At 44.3% G+C, this 20696-nt stretch overlaps 1 protein-coding gene and 1 non-coding gene across 5 annotated transcripts in view; one reads left to right on the top strand and one right to left on the bottom strand.

The window, feature by feature from the left end:
• timeless (timeless circadian clock) overlaps window positions 1-19374 on the bottom strand; it is a 34283-nt gene extending 14909 nt beyond the window's left edge. For 2 of the 4 annotated variants that reach the window (XM_078431261.1, XM_078431265.1), the window contains exons 1-17: window positions 18609-18914; window positions 16448-16922; window positions 15084-15237; window positions 13865-13979; window positions 13432-13494; window positions 12730-12831; window positions 11016-11171; window positions 10403-10536; window positions 9158-9245; window positions 8790-8966; window positions 7508-7725; window positions 5952-6055; window positions 4819-4988; window positions 4104-4229; window positions 3302-3453; window positions 1159-1256; window positions 951-1071 (exon numbers count right to left, since the gene is read on the bottom strand). In XM_078431261.1, the coding sequence (XP_078287387.1) occupies window positions 951-1071; window positions 1159-1256; window positions 3302-3453; window positions 4104-4229; window positions 4819-4988; window positions 5952-6055; window positions 7508-7725; window positions 8790-8966; window positions 9158-9245; window positions 10403-10536; window positions 11016-11171; window positions 12730-12831; window positions 13432-13494; window positions 13865-13979; window positions 15084-15237; window positions 16448-16529 (2060 nt within the window). In that variant the 5' untranslated portion in view covers window positions 16530-16922; window positions 18609-18914. Of the gene's footprint in view, window positions 1-950; window positions 1072-1158; window positions 1257-3301; window positions 3454-4103; window positions 4230-4818; window positions 4989-5951; window positions 6056-7507; window positions 7726-8789; window positions 8967-9157; window positions 9246-10402; window positions 10537-11015; window positions 11172-12729; window positions 12832-13431; window positions 13495-13864; window positions 13980-15083; window positions 15238-16447; window positions 16923-18608; window positions 18915-19061 lie in introns of those variants that run through there. The other 2 variants (XM_078431263.1, XM_078431264.1) reach the window with 2 other exon arrangements.
• Window positions 19375-19542: 168 nt separating this feature from the next.
• Window positions 19543-19624, top strand: trnas-cga (transfer RNA serine (anticodon CGA)). Its single transcript has one exon. It is a non-coding gene; the product is annotated as a tRNA-Ser (tRNA).
• Window positions 19625-20696: the final 1072 nt, after the last annotated feature.

Raw genomic sequence — 20696 nt, 5'->3', positions numbered from 1 at the left:
TGCCTTCTGAGGCAGAGAATTCCACAGATTCACAACTCTCTGACTGAAAAAGATTTTCCTCATCTCAGTTCTAAATGGCCGACCCCTTATTCTTAAACTGTGGCCCCTTGTTCTGGACTCCCCCAACATTGGGAACATGTTTCCTGCCTCTAACGTGACCTTTCATTAGAACCAGCCATCAACCTAAAACGTCAACTCTGCTTCCCTCTCCACATATACTTCCATTCCCTGCTCAGTATTGATCTCATCTTCCTTTATTTCCAGTATTTGTGCTCCACCAGTTTTTGAAAACTGTCCTCAAAGTCCACCTGTGATTCAGGGCCAACTTGTCGATAGGTTTTGAGCTGTGGGTCCTGCCAGTCAGAAAAGTGCATTGGGACTGACAAAGCTTTAACCTTCGTTTAGTTTAGAGACACAGCGTGGAGACAGGCCCAATCAGCCCATCGTCCATGCTGATCACACTAACTCTTATGTTATTCCACTTTGTCATCCACTCCCGACACACTAGGGGGTATTTACAGAGGGACAATTAACCTGCAATCCTGCTCGTTTTTGGGATGTGAGAGGATACCGAGACGGAGCACCCGGAGAAAACCCACGCAGTCACAGGGAGAACGTGCAAACTCCACATGGACAGCACCGAAGGTCAGGATGGAACCCAGGTCTTTGGCGTGGTGAGACAGCGGCACTACCAGCTGCGCCACCCTTGGGACACAAACAGCTAATAGGCAGAGGCCTTTATTTCAAACAGTCCAACCCAATTCACATCAGTGCCCCAAAGTGTAGAAGTGTCCTCACCCTGCACCACGGCCACATTATTATTATTTTTAATTTGAGCTACACTGTGGCAGTCCATTGCAAATGCTTTAGGTAATTATGCAAAAGATGATTAAGCACAGAGAGGTAAATAATCTTTAATTTGGAAAACAATCATTCTTAAAATGTTTTACCTTTTCAGATAATCAAAAAGATCAAATTGGCTTTCTGACACTCTCACAGATTCTGTTTCTTCCTCTTCTATTTCTTCATCTCGAAATTCTTCCGTTTCTTCGACTTCAGCAACCGGCTGCCCTGTGGAGTGAATGCAGAGGGCTGGATTCAAATACAGCTCCAAGACAATGTTCAACACAGTGAAACAATGGCAGCTCAAACACTTACTTGGTAAATTTGCAAACAGTATTTGTTTGAGCAATTCTGACTCTTCCGTAAGCAATATGTTGGAAGAACCAAAAACATCGCCTTCAGGCCACACTTCCCTGTGGAAATAAGCACTAGATTAACAATCAATGTACAGTGCTCTTAAGGATATCACCAGACATCTGAGGCCGAATGAGACGGGCAAATTAGTGAAAAATATGGGGAACTTGGAACTGGGAATCAGATTGCTCAAACTCATTTTACACTAGGTTTGCCAACTGTCCCGTATTAGCCGGGACATCCCGTATTTTGGGTTAAATTGGTTTGTCCCGTACGGGACCGCCCTTGTCCCGTATTAGTAGGGTTTCCAACTTCCTCACTCCCAAATAAGGGACAAAGGGTGACGTTACCGCCTCGCGCCCCACGTGACCTCACCCAACCAGTGGCCATGTGCTCCCGCTTCACCAATGGCAGCCTCCTGGCCCGGGCGGCCGCCATTGGTGGAGCGGGAGCATGTGGCCGCTGGCTGGGTGAGGTCAGGTGGGGCTCGGGGCGGTGACATCACCTTGTCCCGTATTTGGGAGTGAGGAAGTTGGCAACCCTATTTTACACACATGCCACATACAGCCATCTGACTAGAGTCCAAACAAAATGTAGTACAAAAAAGAAATAAGCCCTGCTGTAGTAACATCATCCAAGCACCACCAACGCCTTTCTCTTAATTTTGTTCATATTAATATTTTAATATAACTCTCACATGCAAAGGATTTACTCAACACAGCAATTAGTGCCATAATGTGGTATTAATCATATTAGACAACTTCTTTAGTTCTGGTTTAGTTTCGAGAAACAGCATGGAAACAGGCCCATCGGCCCACTGAGTCCATGCAGACCATTGATCACCCGCCCACTGGGTCTACCCTACACACTAAGGGCAAGTTATCTAAGCCAATTCACCTCCAAACCTGCACATCTTTGGAATGTGGAATGAAACCGGAGCACCCGGAGAAAACCCACGCGGTCACAGGGAGAACATGCAAACTCAGTACAGGCAGCACCTGTAGTCAGGATGGAACCCAGGTCTCTGGCGCTGTGAGGCAGCAACTCTACCGCTGCGCCACTCTGATTGTGCATTTAATTTAAAGCATATGTTGGTAACAAGAATGAGAAAAGTATGTCATCAACAACTCATTTAAAACAACCATTTCCAACAAGTTTGTTTCCAGTGAGCAAAAGGACGAGAGAAAAAAATCTCCACAGCAGTCATTTCTCAACCTCTGGTCAGTTTCTAATGAAGAAACAAAATGCAAATGGTACTGTGATTCAACTTGCTCAAGTACATTCCGTTGATAAGTGGGGTCAAGTAGAACCTATGGCCAGTTGAAGGTCAAAGTGGGAGAGGGAGAGGGAGAGGGAGAGAAAAAGGCAGCTTAAAGTGACTCCAGGCCGACCAATGCTAATCACGTGCGTGCAAGTTCCCCCATCTCCTCGCCACTTCCCTAACTCTCTCACCTCCGCAATTCTCTCACACATCTCCAGTTTAAAATCACTCCGCCACTGATGGCTGTGCCTTCAGCTACTTAGTCAAGGGGCCACAGTTTAAGAATAAGGAGTAGGCCATTTAGAACTAAGATGAGGAAAAACCTTTTCAGTCAGAGAGTTGTGAATCTGTGGAATTCTCTGCCTCAGAAGGCAGAGGAGGCCAATTCTCTGAATGCATTCAAGAGAGAGCTGGATAGAGCTCTTAAGGATAGCGGAGTCAGGGGGTATGGGGAGAAGGCAGGAACGGGGTACTGATTGAGAATGATCAGCCATGATCACATTGAATGGTGGTGCTGGCTCGAAGGGCCTCCTCCTGCACCTATTGTCTATAGTCACTAGGCTGAGCAATTCTCTCTCCAAACCTCCTTTAAGACTTTCTTTAAAACTATTTTCTCACTTGCCCCTAAAATCTCATGGATGGCCAGCAACCTTGGATGATTTAACTGCACCGAGGGTGTTACAATGGGAGCAGATCTTGCACCTATTTCCTTGGCTCGGGCATCGGGTCAGTTGATTAAAAAAAACTAAATATCTCATAAGTAATCATAAGACAAAAGATGACACATTTGGGAGGTCAATACAACGTCAAGCACCATTTCATAACAAGGCCACAAACATTTACCTTGCGGCTCGGAGGAGTACGAGGGCCTCTGCAGCTTTACCGGCAAGCACAGCATCCTGTATGCGGATCATCGCTTCAGCCCTCTGCTCCTCCACAGGGATTTCTGAAGCAGCGTCAAACGGAACCAGATCCTCCTGGAGAGGCTCTTGACCCTGCAAAGCAAACGTCAGCTCAGGACGTCAAGGACTCAGACACAGTTGCAGATGTGGGGAGGAGGAGAGAATGAGAGAAGACGACCCACTTTATGTCTTCCACATATGAAAATCTTGTTCCGGCCCAACAAGATTAATTTAGGCAAAGAGAGTTAGATACTTATCGCACTGCCTATTGCTCTCATTGTCGGGTACGGTTTAGGAAATGGGGGATTTGGCTTGCTTTTAAAAAGTAAAATGCCAGGCAGTGGATTAGAATACTAAAATACAGCTTCAGTTGTGGAGACATTTACTCCAATCATACAGAATCCTAACTCCATAGTCAATACATCCTCACAGATGTTTCAGTGCCAGTCCAAAGGCAAATCTTTGCCGATGCTTCAGTGCAGAATTAAGGGAGTGTGAGAATGCCGGCTTTCAGGTGAGACACGAGTGTAAGGAAGAAACCCAATGCTTGCAACATCATTTCCCAGTACAGATTGAACCTTTCAGGGCAGAAAAACAATTATAAGAAGCATCAAATTTTGGAATTATGAGTGGAGAAAGATTGCAACTCTGGACAAATGGAAATAACTATTCTTCAGCAACACTGATCATTACGAATAACCATTTCAAAGTGATCCGAGCTTATCCTTCTATCAGGCACGTACCTCTGCATATCTGCCAAGTTGCTCCAATGCAGCTTTCCAGATTTCCTCGAGTTCTTCTTGGGATTTTTCTGATGAGGCAGATGCAGACTGCTTTGATTTAGGTTTCTTCTTTTTCAGTTTCTTTCTCTGTTTCAATAAGTGGGGAAATATTGAAACGCCGACATTGTGAGCAACTGCTGCCACGAGACACCAAAGTCACTTTACTTACAATGCCCTCCCGGCCTTCCCCGATCTATCATATAACCTCCGCCAGTCCCCAGGTCTCTGCACTCCTCCAATTCTGACCTCTCAGTCTTTCCATCACTTTGTTATTGGTTGCTATGCCTTCAGGATGCCGGGTTCCCTCCCCGCCTCTCTCTCTCTCTCTTCTCATTGAGCTGCCAGACCCTGGAATCTAGAAGTCCCCCCCTGCACCTACCGACCCCCCCTCTCTCTCTCTCCTCCTTCAGCTGCCCAGACCCTGTGATCCAGAAATCCCTCCCTGCACCTACACACACCTCTCTCCTCTTTTAAGATGCTTCTCAACATCTTCCTCTTTGTCCAGCCCCAACAGCTCGCAAGCTGGCAGCCATCTGCTTGTCCCCCACCAGAACATGAATTTTTGGGAAAGGAACAAAAACCTAGCTTGCTCGGAACTCGAGCCTAGATTTTTGTTGTTGAAACTGCTGGCTGTGATATATGGAAGCACAAGGTGTAACTTAGACACAAACTTTACCTGCACAAAAAGATTTGTTTTGCCTTTACAGAATTTCTCAATCATCCGGATGAAAAGGTGAGTGGTTTCAATGAGATCTTTCAAAAATGACTTGGGCTGCTTGGTTGCATTAAACTTCTGGAATAACATCAAGAACAACTCCCGGAACTCCATAACATAGAAGATATTACCTGAAAAGGCAAAAGTAGGAACGTCTAATCACAAGAAGCATGTGATGGCAGACATGTAGGAAAAAAAACCTGCAGATGCTGGTTTAAATCGAAGGTAGACACAAAATGCTGGAGTTACTCAGCGGGTCAGGCAGCATCTCTGGAGGGAGAGAAGGAATGGGTGATGTTTCGGGTTGAGAGCCTTCTGACAATAGACAATAGGTGCAGGAGGAGGCCTTTCGACCCTTCGAGCCAGCACCGCCATTCAATGTGATCATGGCTGATCATTCTCAATCAGTACCCCGTTCCTGCCTTCTCCCCATACCCCCTGACTCCGCTATCCTTAAGAGCTCTATCCAGCTCTCTCTTGAATGCATTCAGAGAATTGGCCTCCACTGCCTTCTGAGGCAGAGAATTCCACAGATTCACAACTCTCTGACTGAAAAAGTTTTTCCTCATCTCAGTTCTAAATGGCCTACCCCTTATTCTTAAACTGTGGCCCCTTGTTCTGGACTCCCCCAACATTGGGAACATGTTTCCTGCCTCTAACGTGTCCAACCCCTTAATAATCTTATACGTTTCGATAAGATCTCCTCTCATCCTTCTAAATTCCAGTGTATTTTGAAGAAGAGTCTCAACCCGAAACGTCACCCATTCCTTCTCTCCCTCCAGTGACGCTGCCTGACCCGCTGAGTTACTCCAGCATTTTGGGTCTACGTGATGGCAGACATGCACAGATCCCAATAGCGGCATCATTAATACATTTCACAGGCAGTGACTTCAAGAAGCTCTCCCTACAAAGTGGGAGATGATGATAGATCAAGACTGGGACTGAAGGCAGGCGAAGGAGCAGGTCGGCCGACAAATGCAACTTGCAAAACCATACAGGGCGGGGAAGGAAAGCATGATCGCTTGTCTGCAGGTTTCCAGGTCACTTGCACTCACATTTAGTTTGGTCTCTTGTTTATTTCATTAAAAACTTACATTTGATAACTCTGGCACTCTCTCGCAGATTTCCATCCTTGGAGTGGTCCATTTCATTCAGGGTGTTGAGCAGCTCTTGGTAAGCTTTCAGGGCTAGGTGCATTCTGAAAGAGAAGTGTTGTTTTAGCTGCTGTACAACATGTCATTGTTTTCTTATTGGTTATTAGACAACATGCAATTACTAGGGGATGCTAGTCAGGAAGAACACGTACTGTAGAGCTAAAATTATAAGCCAATGCTACCCCAGTCAGTGCATGCCCTGTCCAGTTCAAAACTGAGCTAGAGAACCAAGAAGACAATACATTCAATCACAGCTGTGCAGCTGGTAGAGCTGCTGCCTCACAGCACCACAGACCTGGGTTCAATCCTGACCTCAGATGCTGTCTGTACGGAGTTTTTACGTTCTCCCTGAGACCGCGTGGTTTCCTCCCACATCCCAAAGACGTGCGTTGTAGCTTAATTGGCCTCTGTAAATTGCCACCAGTGCACAGGGAATGGATGCGAAAATAGGGTAACATACAACTAGTGTGAGTGGGCGATCAATGATTGGCACGGAATCAGTGGGCTGAAGGGCCTGTTTTCATGCTGTATCTTTCAATCGGTCCAGTCGATGCTGAATTAAACAATTTCAAGACAATGTAGACAGAAGGCGCTGCAGTTGCTGGTTTACAAAAAAGACACAAGGTGCTGAAGCAACTCAGTGGGTCAGGCAGCATTTCTGAAGAACATGGATAGGTGGCGTTTCAGTCTGAAGAAGGGTCCTGATCCTTCGCCTGTCCATGCTCCCTAGAGATGCTGCCTGACCCGCTGAGTTACTCCAGCACTTCATGTCAACATCCCGATAATACTCAGAGGTCAGCAAGTCCACAGAACAATCCTAGTTTAATAGAGAAAACCAGTGAGTGCCCACTTGGTACTGCACTAGAGATCAGAAAGCATCTGTTGGACTGCAACTCAGGAACATTTAATGAAATGGGAATAAAACCAGGGAAGTAAATTAAACATCTATATACTAAAACTCTCGTTTGATATCTTGTTTGTGACTGAACCTCAGCCAAAACGGTACACGATAGCGCGACAAGTTTAGGCCCACCTTACTCACCAATGTCACTTTAGTGATAATGCAAGTAGTTTTATTGAAATCGGTCTTACATTTTTAAAGTTATTCACATTTTTAAGTTTAAGAGGGGGGGAGGGAAGTGGGGGAGAAGGGAGAGGGGAGGGGGGGGTTGAGGAGAGGGGGGAGAGGACAGGGTGCTGCACCATATTAAAGTCTAAATCTATCTCCTAGGGAGGGAGGGGGGAAGGAGGGAGGATAAGGGGGGTTGAGGGGGATGGAGGCGAGGAGATAGGGGGAAGGAGGGGGAGGAGAGGGTGCTGCACCAATGCAGGAGAGGTTTGGGCCCAACGGGTCCACTTGGTCTAGTACGTGATAAATGTATGTCAAGTGGAATCCAAAGAGAGCATAATATATCTGACAGCGCGTCAATGCTCAAAGAGCACCAGAAATAAATGGTAAACCCCAGACTTCACCCTGTGCAGTTAGTTTGCCGTACCGTCTTGACCAAGAGCTGGCGGCTGCCTTGTCGGTCAGCATCATCTCATAGTAGTTGGTGACATTACGCTCCACAAAGTGAAACACTCGAATGCTGACCGTCTCGGACACCAGCTCTGGGCGGAACCTGTACACCCTGTTGAACTTCATGAAGAAGGGCATGGCCCACAGGCAGTACGTCTCGTCGTGCTGCTGTGCTTTCTCGCGTATGAGGTTGTCCTAGAAATGAAACAAGCACACATTTATAGATTTAGTCATAGAGCATGGAAACAGGCCATTCGGCCCAACTTGCCCACGCCAACCAACATGCCCCGTCTACATTAGTCCCACCTGCCTGTGTTTGGCCCATATCTCTCTCCACCCTTCCTATCCATGTACCTGGCCAAATGTTTTTTTTTAAACATTTAAACATTGTATCTGCACACAATCCTTATTTAACCGTATGTCTGGTCACAGTATTTCATTCAAGAATGCCCACAATATCTAACTACTCTAGACTTCTTGCTCAGCCAAGTCCCTCTAGCTCACAGCTCCAAAATAGGAAAGATTGTATTCTTTGCCTGAGAATTATGATCTCTCTCAGAGTGGTTGCTCTCACAGAAATGCCAAGATCTCACTCCTAATAACGTGCGGCACGGTGGCACAGCGGTAGAGTTGCTGCCTTACAGTGCCTGCAGCACAGCAGACCCGGGTTCCATCCCGACTACGGGCGCTGTCTGTACGGAGGTTGTACGTTCTCCCCGTGACCTGCGTGGGTTTTCTCTGATATCTTTGGTTTCCTCCCACACTCTAAAGACGTATAGGTTTGTAGGTTGATTGGCTTGGTAAATGTTTAAAAAAATTGTCCCTAGTGTGTATAGGATAGCGTTAATGTGCGGGGATCGATGGTCGGCGCGGACTCAGTGGGCTGAAGGGCCTGTTTCCGCACTGTATCTCTAAACTAAATTAAATAAGGAGGATCCCCATCTCACACACTTTAAATGGATCCGAAGCGGAAAGGGTTTCAACCCAAAATGGCGCCTATCCATGTTCTTCAGAGATGCTGCCCGACCTGCTAAGTCTCTCCAGCACTTTGTGTCCTTTCACATCGAGTTAAAGTCAGTTCCTACTAGGAATGCAGCTTTGGGTCATGTCACACAAGGTTCTCACAGCATTTTGTTTCATTATTTATAACTGGAATTAAAGCTTATTTGATTTTCAAACAAATGGAGATGTCTGCCGGTCAGATTTTTGTTTAATTGTTCGCCAACAGGAGTAAAGACGTGCCCACCTGACAAACGTACCTTGACCACATACATCAATCTGTTATAACAGTTCTCCAAGAAATCCACACAAAATTCTTTCAGGAACAACCTGACATTCAGAGCAGAACGTCGCTTGCTCTCCACCTCGATTGCTGTTTGTTTCTTCTTTCTAACTTTGCTGGTCTGCTTGCCACAATCGTGGGTGTAATTTTTAAACTGAAAAAATAATTTAAATAAAAACTAAATGACCAGGAGTATTGTTTTAATCTTCGCAATCTTCCGTAAAGACGTAATTTAAGCTGCTGTTGAATTGTTGAATACTGTTAAGTTAAATTGAACCAATGGGTTCAGCTGCTAAATGCAATTACAGCAAAGAGCACAAATATATTTGTAACATTTTTACTCACTTTGTGGACTCCCATGTGACTAACAACATCCCTATCTGCAATTGACTTCAAGCCTTGTATGAGGTATGTCCCTCCAAAACGAGAATGCCTAAAATAAATAAAGCAGGCATTCAACAAAATAAATTACATTTAAATAAAACCTGCCACTTTAAAAATATAGTGCACATATAGTAGCCAAAGTTTCATCATGTCACCTATCCGTGTTCTCCAGAGAAGCTGCTTAGCCAGCTGAGTTACTCAAGCACTCTGTGAAACGTCACCTATCCATGTTCTCCAAAGAAGCTGCCTGATCCGTTGAGTTACTCCAGCACTTTGTGCCTTTTTTGTAAACCAACATCTGGAGTTTCTTGCGTCTAGTGCACATACAGTAGTTGAACGCGTGTGTGTAAAGGTCAGAAGACGGGGAGACCAAGGTTTTCAGGGTCAGAGACAGGATGATGTGTTTTCCAGCATGCATTTGTGTACTTTATGCTAACTGCTTGCACTGCAACTTCACAAAGAATGGGCAAAATTAATTTTACAAACAGAGAACCAACATTTCACACTGCTAGGAAAGAAAACTGCAGATGCTGGTTTAAATCGAAGGTAGACACAAAATGCTGGAGTAACTCAGCAGGTCAGGCAGCATCTCTGGAGAGAAGGAATGGGTGACGTTTCAGGTCGAGACCCTTCGGAGTGAAATGCATGGAGACAAGAGAAGCTAGACGGTTGTCCTTGCAGTGGAGAAGTTTAAGACAGTGATTTAATACAAGTGTTCAAAATCTAGAAGTGATATGACGGAATAAGGACCCAACGGTATGAACATTGAATTCTCCGATTTTAGGTAACCTCTAACTAACCCCCCGCCCCGTCCTTCACAATCCGCAACTCTTCAAACCTGTCTCACACCCTTTCCTCATCTCTGGCCATTGTTCCAACCATCTGCCTATCAAAAAAAACCCTTGCCTGTGTCCACCTATTCCTTGCTGCGCTTTGTCCTGCCACTCCTCTCTCACAGCTTTCTTCCCCCCTACAATCAGTCTGAAGAAGGGTCTCAACCCGAAACGTCACCTATCCATGTTCTCCAAAGATGCTGTCTGATCCGCTGAGTTACATCTTGTTTCTACTAAGGAAGAGACTGGCAGGAAATCAGTAACCGATGCAGAATGAAGGTGATAGCAAGAAACTCAAATGCCCTCCAGTCAAGCATAGCCCCTACTCTGGGCAAGGACCTTCCCCACCGCGCTGTGACATTTCATTTCCCACCTGCTCCCTCTTTCAAAGGTTCTTTTCTTCTTTGCAGCCATCTCTCTCTGCTTTAAGATCTCAAGCTCTCTGGACTCGTTCTCTTTCTCCTCTTTAGTTTTTGTTTGCCCTGTACTGGCAAGTAGTTCGGGGTTCTGTTGGACAAATTCCAAAATAATACATCAATTCACATTTCCCTGACAGTGTGGGCGAGTTGGGTCGCAGGGCCTGTTTCCACACTGTATCACTCTATGATCTAAAGACCCACAGATTTGGTGTAGGGCTCAGGTGGGAAGCACATGACAACGGACCTCGAAATTTTAATATTAATATTGAACAAAATATTAATATTAAACAAAAACGCCAAAACAGAAAATTGGGTGGAGGCAGAAAAAAAAAGACAAATTTTAAAATTAGAATTGAACCTTCACGTTACGGAGAGAGGCAATGAAACCACAGCTCACCTGCACACTCCAATTCCCACAACACTGCACAGGGAACGGGAGTATTCAGGGTGCAAAAGCATGGGCCACCATTTCATTGCAGATTAGTTTGATGGAGTTTAACTGTTGCCCATTACCAAACTCCTCGCCAATCCTCCCACACCCTTGCCCAGACGTGATCCAGCACAAACCTGATTTCTGAACATGAGGGAGATTATCTCCAGTATGTGCATGGCCCATTGTTGCTCTTCCTGGGAAGCAGCGAGGAACTTAATCAGATCATCCATCCCACTCATGTGCATGGCCCACAACACCTTATCGTGCACGCTGGCATCATCATCAATACTCTGCATGAAAATAAAATTGGACATTGGCTATTGAGGGCGTGCAGCGTAGGTTTACTAGGTTAATTCCCGGAATGGCGGGACTATCACATGTTGAAAGACTGGAGCGACTAGGCTTGTATACACTGGAATTTAGAAGGATGAGAGGAGTTCTTATCGAAACGTATAAGATTATTAAGGGGTTGGACAGTGCTCGATAGAGCTCTTAAGGATAGCGGAGTCAGGGGGTATGGGGAGAAGGCAGGAACGGGGTACTGATTGAGAATGATCAGCCATGATCACATTGAATGGCGGTGCTGGCTCGAAGGGCCGAATGGCCTCCTCCTGCACCTATTGTCTATTGTCTATTGACATGCTTAAAATTACTGAAAACATTAAACACACAAACACATAAAAAATCAAGGTGGTGTGGTTTCAACAAACTTGTTTGCCAAGTTGCATAAATGGCTATTTTGGTTAAAACAATAGGTCAGCTCAGCCAACTTTGAGCGCGTTGCTCCCAATATTCTCCATCATCTGTGCATTGACCATCCTGGGCATCACGGCGCAATATGTGTGACCTCCAGGTTAAGGTAGGTTGATCCTAGGACTAGGAATGAGCTGCCGGAGGAGGTAGTTGCGGCAGGGACTATCCCAACGTTTAACAAACAATTAAGACAGGTATATGGATAGGATAGATTTAGAGGGATAGGAGACAAACGCAGGCAGATGGGACTAGGACAGATGGGACATGTTGGTTAGTGTGGGCAAGTTGGGCCGAAGGTCCTTTTTCCACCCTGTATGACTCTATGATGTGTTACGCAAGGAAAATATCATAACTTCCATTTGTTTTCCTCAGACCTTTTGTTCCTGCGTAACGCGCTTCAAATCACTGGATCACAAGTATTCACTGCAGATGGCAGCACAAATCAATTGACAAAACCAAACTTTTAATTTGTTGTCGGCAACCTTCCAACGGTGGTGCAGCGGTAGATTTGCTGCCAAACAGCGCTGGAGACACGGATTCGATCCTGACTACGGGTGCTTGTCTGCACGGAGTTTGTACGTTCTCCCCGTGACCGCATGGGTTTTCTCCGAGATCCTCTGTTTCCTCCCACACTCCAAAGACGTACAGGTTTGTAGGTTAATTGGCTTGATATAAATATTAAATTGTCGCTAGTGTGTGTAGAATAGTGTTAGTGTGCGGTGATTTCCACTCGGTGCGGACTCGGTGGGCCAAAGGGCCTGTTTCCGCGCTGTATCTCTAAACTATCTCTGTCCCGCCTACTCCCGACATCAGTCTGAAGAAGGGTCTCGACCCGAAACATCACCCATTCCTTCTCTCCAGAGATGCTGCCCGACCCGCTGAGTTAAACTATTTTACAGTCATTTTAATACCACTGCACCCAGCAGCCTTCAAAAGATGAGCACTAGTTAAATATCCTCTATGAAAGTTTAACTGAATGCCCTTTCCATTAATGGCAATATATACAGTACTAATGGGAGTGAACATGTCATTAAAAATCAAAAATAAAGTAAAGAATCTTGAAGCTATACAGTAGAACTATTTTTTCTAACAAACCTTCTCTTCCTCAGGGTCAGAGGGCACATGTAGAATATTCCGAAGCAGTAACAAGATCCTTTCAATCAGTAGGTTATCCTCCTCCTGTCTCTGCTCCCAGTCCTGTACCAGAAATGTAATTAAGTGACCAGTACAAAAAACCTTGCAAGCAAACATAATCCTTGTACCAGTAACACAACAGCACTGCTCGATCACAGGGCACCAGGTTCGATCTGTTAAAGGAATTAAAAATTATTTATTGTTTAAGGCAATTCAATCACATTTGAGTTACAACTGTTGCCACTCATTGAACTGGAGGCCCAAAAGATAACTGGGTACAACATTTATAAATGAGAAACTTTCAAAGTAATAAGAAGCCATTCGTTAAAAATAATATTGCCCCAACTCTCGAGAAGGTGAGGCCACTTGCTAAGGTAGAGGTACACAAGATGTAGTTTGTTTCTTTATGTACAAGCCCAGGCACATTGGGGTAAATGTGCAATTCCCGCAAAGGTCACAGCAATCCAGAGAAGGAACGTCTGCCAAACTCTAGAAAGTTCAGATGGATGATAAGAGCAGAGTACAGCACTGGCTAAGATTACCAAACTGCACTGAACAGCAATCAATCCTGGCACTGTTATGCAACGATGAGGAAAAAAATCACTCAGCGTCCATGAACTATCATAACATTTTTCTTATGAATAAATCTATATTTTCACTTACTAGTTGCAGGAGATCATAGAGTTTTTCACTGAGAATTCCAAACACCTTTTCATTTGCAAAAGCCTAAAATGTAAAGACAGTTGTTTAGCAACCAATGGATATTAGATCTGCTTAAAAATGCACTTTTTTAAAGTACAATCTACAAATCATTCCAGCGGACGACATTAATCCTGCCAGAAATTATACTTCCTGACGTTTTTTAAACCAGAAAAAAAATTCAATTGAATTAAATTTCTAATGTTCCATACTTGCCCATACCAACTCACCATCCTCTTCCAACCCACCGCCCACACTGGCTCCCAGTCCCTCTGTACTCTCCCTCCCTCCACCCTTTTAGGGTGACTCTCAATAGACTGGGTGATCTAGCCCTCTGCCTCATCGTTTGTTGTGATGCCAACTACGAACTGAAGATCAGCTTCCTTTATTCACTTGCCTCTTTGTATCCCTGCAGATATGAATCCACTTGCAGAAAGTGATGCCTGGAGGTGGGGTTGGCAGGAACTTTCCCAAAACACAGAAGTGCCGGCTGTGTTAGATTTACCAACAACCTAGATGAACAGGAGGAACATATCATGCATCAGACGACATTGCAAATGAAAAACAATTACTAAAATTGTAACGTACCATGAGAACCTGCATGTAGCAGCTACAAACCAGTTAAAGGCCGTATAGACAGAAATGCAACCTTGAAGTTGCATTAACCTTAAATCGTGATGATCTTTAGCTCAATCCATCAATCACTGTAAGGCCACTCTGACTGATGGAGGAGATGAACAGACACTGAATATTTGCAACCTTATCTCCCTCTGTCAATTCCTAGTTCTTAGCCTTGATATTAACACCCACCTGGCAAGGGTTTATATTACGAGCTTGCCCAGAAAATCTTACATGCCACAGCTTCTACCCTCTTCCACCTCTACCCACCTCTTCATCCCTCTAAATTTTCTTTCAGTTTTAAGGAACTAAATGCAGCCTGTTGATTTATCAAATTCTAATTTAGAAATATATGACGAGAATTTAAGAAAAAATAAAATGTGTTTGGCCACAACAGGTTACTTGCTTATCTACCTAAAGCAGAAATTACTCTTTCAGTGAAATTCAAAAGCTGATGCACTGTTGTTAACACCTTGAAACAGCAATTAAATGGCGACACTACACAATGACAATAAATAAACATAGACCATGTTGTTCTTTGTGCCGGCTTCACTTTCAACATGATCTTGGCTCATTATCCACTTTAGTCCCCTGTTCCTGCCTTTGCCCCATGTCCCTTGATTCCTTCACACTAAGAAACACATCCACACCCTTGTTGAAAACATTTCGTGACTTGGTATGAAGAGACCTGACCCGAAACGTCACCTATTCATGTTCTCCAGGGATGCTGCCTGATCCGCTGAGTTACTGCAGCACTTTGTACCTATCCCTGTTCTCCAGAGATGCTGCCTGACCCGCTGAGTTACTCACTTTGTACCTATCCATGTTTTCCACCTTCCCTTTTCCCAATTCATCACCATTCAGATAATAATCTGTCTTTCTGTTTATATAATTTCTGTAATATAAATTAGTTGTATACCCACATCTACCTCCCCTGCTTTATACGCACTTTACAAAAATGTATCTATTGACCAAAACGTTTCTAATTTGGTACAAACCTAATAACTGTTTCATAAAGCATTTTCTCCTGAGGGTACTGTTCGATAATAGGCAACAAATCTTTCTGCAGAATCTGTGTAGCTCCCAGCTGCTGCCGAATGTCTCTCGTCTCATCCTCGTGTCTTAGGTACCTGATAAGGTCCTTGATGCTTTCTGCAAAACAAAAATGAATCATTGTCACATTTATTCTCCCAGAAAAATGTTAGTTACTATTTTCATTGCTCCATTTCACAATGCCAGTCACTTTCATTGAGCCACTAAAGTGGCGATTTTTCTGGCAGACACATAGAAAGTGGGCATTGGTGGTTAACACCATTATGGCTGGTGTAGACCAAGGATTAAGATGGAAATTCCTTGATCTGCAGGGTAATTAATGGACTGCAAACCTACAGGGCAAGCGACTTGAGTGGTTGATTCGGTTCATTGCTTCATTGTAACTATTACCGTAACAAGCCATTGGGAAAGAAAACAGAATATTTTTAGTCTACAAGACCCTGTCATAAATGCATTGATTAGGGAATAAGAGAGATGTGGGTTACAGTACCCAGTAACTGTGGCAAGTGAAAGGGGCGACACCTATATTATAAACAATCCATAGGACAGATAATTAGAAACTGCTGCCATCTCAGTTTCCCCTGCTGTAGATGGGTTGACTATCAACGGAGGGAAGACCAAGGCTGGATTGAACCTGCCCAATGAATCTACTATCTTGTAAGACATTGTGAGCGCATGACAATTGCTTGACTTGTTTATAAAACAAAACAGCACTCCTAAATCAATTTATAATGGCAAGCAGTTCCTAATGCTTCTTCATGTGAGAAAGCACTTTACATTTAAAGTATTAGGAAGGTTTGGATTCCTGCCATTAAGACAGGATTCAAATTGCACATTAACATGGACAACTTTTGTGGAAGGGTTAGACATACAGTAGAGCAGATATTTCCATTTGCAGGAGGCCAGAATTGAGGGCCATAAATATAACATTGTCACTAATAACTGCAGTCAGGAATTCAGGAGCAATTCCTTTCCCCAAAGAGAAGTAAGAATACAAAACTCAGACTCAGAAGGAGATATTGAAGAAAATGGCAGATATGGATTTATGGGGAAGCTGGAGAAACACCGAAGATCTTGGAGAAAACCCACGCAGGTCATGGGGAGAACGTACAAACTCCGTGCAGACAGCACCCGTAGTCCGGATCAAACCCGGGTCTCCGGCGCTGCATTTGCTGTAAGGCAGCAACTCTACCGCTACGCTACCGTGCCGCCCTGTGTTTACAGATGTTGTGCTATGCTGTAAGTAAAAATTTCATTTTGGTACATATGGCAATAAAACACTTTTGACTCTCTCTTGACTCTTACTCACCTAAACAATCAGGCTCTTTGTGATAGTTGTCTCCTTCCAAGTAGCCCATGGCACTGCACGTTGCTAGCAGTTCACAGTTCATTGTGCTCAAGTCTACACTGTGCACTCTTCAGAGCAGCAGAGGGCAGGTGCAACCTGGAACAACTTAAAATCAGGGTGGGGGGAGAAGCGGGTGAAATTTCTTGGGGAAATTGGGGGAAGGAATGCAGAGGAAAAAAACACGTTGTACAAAAGAGCACTGTGTTACAAAGCCAGAAGGAAATGCAAGGACAAAATCTGAATGTTCTCACACTCCTGCAAATGCAACTTTTAAGTTAGCCAAAAGGTGGTTGGGTATGGGGGGAGGGGACACAATATAATGTACTAGTGGTGAAATGAATTCTTGGCATCGACAATACACAGTTGCTCCCCAGATATCTTTGTTCAGTCCTGACAGCAGAAGAAATGTCTTGAGGCGTTCTTAGCTGTAATCAGCCTGTGGAGTAAACAGAGATTTAATATCCCAAAACAAAAGCAATCACCAGCACAGAAGAGGGGGCAATATGCTGCCGCCATCAATCTCTGTCCACACCCGACTTCAACTCCAGGCCAAGTTCAATTCCTTCCACCCACACATCTGCCAGTTGCACTGTGTGGACTCGAGCACAGTGGCAGAACAAGTAGCTTTATGCAAAATATTAAAAGACCCCCACCTCTGACATTGAGACGACTGTAGGGCGAGGGCCCCAGCTGGTCACAAGTTATATTGGATGAAGGGTGGCACAGTGGCTGCCTCATGGCGTCACAGACCCAGGTACAATCTTGACCTCGTGCGCTGTCTGTGTGGAGTTTGCACGTTCTCCCCGAGACCGTGTGGGTTAATTGGCTTCTGTAATTTGTCACTCGTGTGTAGGGAGTGGATGAGAAAGCGGGACAACATAAACATAGCACAAAAAGTAAGGAAATTTGTGTTTGGTAGATTATTTCTTTGTTGTAACAATGCTTCTTGGCAATAAATCTTATACCGTTGGAAAGCCTGTTTATTTCCCTTTTAAATGGTGCCACATTTGTAAGGAACATGCATTTGTGGGATGAGCAGCAGAGCTGAGTATATGGGTTGCGCCCATGAAAAATTTGCCAAATCTTCTCTGCCAATGCCAAACAGCTTATTCTGCTGTTGCTATTGACTCTTGTTTTGAGCTTCTGGTAACCCCAGGTGCTGACAAGAATGGGATGCCATCCCACAACAGTGTGTGACCAGGCTGGTGACCAGCACGAGGAGGAGGTGCCAGGCTGTTATGGCTGTGTATGGTTCTTCCACACGCTACTGTGGCTCCTGTTTATTAAATGAATAAATTGTTAAGTTGCCAATATGTCTTGTTTCTTCAGACTTCAATCATCCAATCCACCAAACAACACCGAACAAGAGTCAATGGCAGAATAAGCTGTTTGGCATTGGCAGAGAAGATTTGGCAAATTTTTCATGGGCGCAACCCACATACTCAGCTCTGCTGCTCATCCCACAAATGCATGTTCCTTACAAATGTGGCACCATTTAAAAGGGAAATAAACAGGCTTTCCAACGGTATAAGATTTATTGCCAAGAAGCATTGTTACAACAAAGAAATAATCTACCAAACACAAATGTCCTTACTTTTTGTGCTATGTTTAGAACTGGTGTGAATGGGTGAACATGGGCACAGTGGGCCAAAGGGCCTGTTTCCAACTGAACACAAGGTGGAATCACCATCAGCATCAGCAGTTCCTTATTTCTAAATCACCTTTGATGATTCCAATTTTAATTACTTTTAAGAATCTTAACACCAAGATGCTGTTGGGAGTCCCATTTAAGACTGTTAAGCATAAGATTTCAACAAAAATGTGTTGATATAACAAAATAAAAATAATTACATACAAGACCAGAGAGATGAAGCAGTTTGAAGAACTTTTAATTAAAATATAATTCATCTAAAGTATCCGCTGCTTTGAAAAACTTCAAACCGGCCTCAGCAGGGAAACTAAGCCACCGGTTTAAGGAAAGGAAGCCAAACATATGGAATAAGATGAATTAATATCGAATTAGAATGTATTTTAAATAATAATCAATATTTTCCTCAAGACTATTTGTGGTTTATCGTGCGTGAGGTAAAACAAAATGTCATGTCGCGATTTCTAAACTCACCTGGTCCGTTGGTCTCGAATGCCTTTAAATGTTTAAGTGATCATTACGTCTTTCAGTGAAGTCTTAAGGTTTATTTGAATTAGTTGAACAGCGAGTCCGCGCCGGCGAGCGACGGCATTTCCCGCCAAGTGCCGGGCCGCTGGACGTGGGAGAGAAGGGCGGGGGAGAGAAGGACTGGCAGACAATTTAAAAACACACACTCACACTCGAAAATATCACCCGAGCAAAGGCAACCCCATCATTTAAACCGCCCAACAATACCCTCTTCCCACCCATTTACCGAATAACGTCCCAAATGAGTTTAAAGGACATTCAATTCATCGGGTCTCCCCCCCCCCCCCCCTACCCGGAGGATTAAAGCAGTCCAGCCGCGCGCTGATCTGCCGTCGATGCAAAATATGATTTATTAAACATTTATAATCAATATTTCCCCTCGGGGTGTTGGCGATTTACCGTGTGTTGTCAAGTTTCGTGTGGTGATTTGTATTTGGCGAGGGCGGCGAATCACCTTTAACCCCGCGGCGGGGGGCTTCGGCCCGTCGAAGGCCGCGGCTCGAGTCGCCCCCGCTCCGACCTCTGCTGGCGACCGCCGAGAACAAGTTGGCGCTTAGACACGGAAAGGGTTTCCATCCGAAAGCAAACGCCAGCGTGTTTTCATGACATTGCCCGCTTCGCTTAATATATATATATATATTTTTTTTTAATTGCCACCATTAAAGTGCTACAGGTTGCTTCCGGGGAATTGTGAATGGAGTCCCTGCTTTTGTGAATGGAGTCCCTGCTTTTGTGAATGGAGTTTGAAGGCCGGTTTTCACTGTACCAGCACCTCGCCGCACTTGTGCCGACGATGACAATAAACTCGGTTTAAAATGTGTATTTGTGCCCGCTGCTCGGTTTTGTATTATTATTCAATAGTGGCAACTCTTTAATCCCAGTCACGGTGGCCGAGTGGTTAAGGCGTTGGACTCGAAATCCAATGGGGGCTCCCCGCACAGGTTCGAATCCTGTTCGTGACGACGTGGTTTTTCTTTTCGTTATTCGCAATTTTATTCAAACTTAACCGGTCACAGATTTATAAATAGAACTTCCCGCACCCTTTCACACACTGTTCCATACCGGGTTTGACGTTCGCATTGTAAAATGTGTACAGCATCATCAATAAAACGGGTGAATATCATTTATTACAAAGGTTTATTCGTTGTTCTTTACAATAAACTACAACTCATGTTTATTCCATGGACAACAAAAAAAAATCCTCAGTTATAAATGCTTCAGTAATTCTGGAATTCTTGAATACATGTTATCTCCTGTACTTTATCCACAAATGCTGACAAACCAGCTGTGAATCTCGCATTCTTCACTGTACGATACAACAGAACTTTATTGATCCCAGGAGGGAAATTGATCTGCCAACAGTCATCAAACACGAGAAACATGAAATTAAAGTGATCAGGGGAAAGGATTGGGGATGTGTAAAGATTGGGGGGAAGAAGAGAGTCAGTCTACCCCACGACAGCAGGGTATGCATTATTACATTAATTCTTTTTAGGAAAATGAGACCAGAAAATGTTGACAACACTCAGGCGTGGGGGGGGGGGGGGGGGGGGGAACAGATACAACATTTTCTCCAGACCTGGAAAAAATGACAAAATAACCTGTTTTAAGTTGAAGAGCAGGAGAGAGGGTGGACTCAAGTGACACAATTGCTTCTGGTGGCTGGTGAAATGAATGCGACTTAGAGGTAAAGATAGGCACAAAATGCTGGAGTAACGCAGGACAGGCAGCATCTCTGGAGAGAAGGAATGGATGATGTTTCACATCAAGATCCTTCTTCAGACTGATGTTAGGGGAGAGGGAGATACATAGATAAGGAAGTGTCAGGTGTGAAAATAAGAAAGGGAATAGAGATCAAGGCGAGTCTTATTGAAACGTATAAGAGTATTAAGGGATTGGACACGTTAGAGGCAGGAAACATGTTCCCAATGTTGGGGGAGTCCAGAACAAGGGTCCACAGTTTAAGAATAAGGGGTAGGCCATTTAGAACTGAGATGAGGAAAAACTTTCTCAGTCAAGAGTTGTGAATCTGTG

The sequence above is a fragment of the Rhinoraja longicauda genome, chromosome 42, assembly GCF_053455715.1.
Source record: "Rhinoraja longicauda isolate Sanriku21f chromosome 42, sRhiLon1.1, whole genome shotgun sequence".
Classification (NCBI taxonomy): domain Eukaryota; kingdom Metazoa; phylum Chordata; class Chondrichthyes; order Rajiformes; family Arhynchobatidae; genus Rhinoraja; species Rhinoraja longicauda.
The sequence above is the reverse complement of the archived record's forward strand: the minus strand, read 5'-3'. Positions and strand labels throughout refer to the sequence as shown.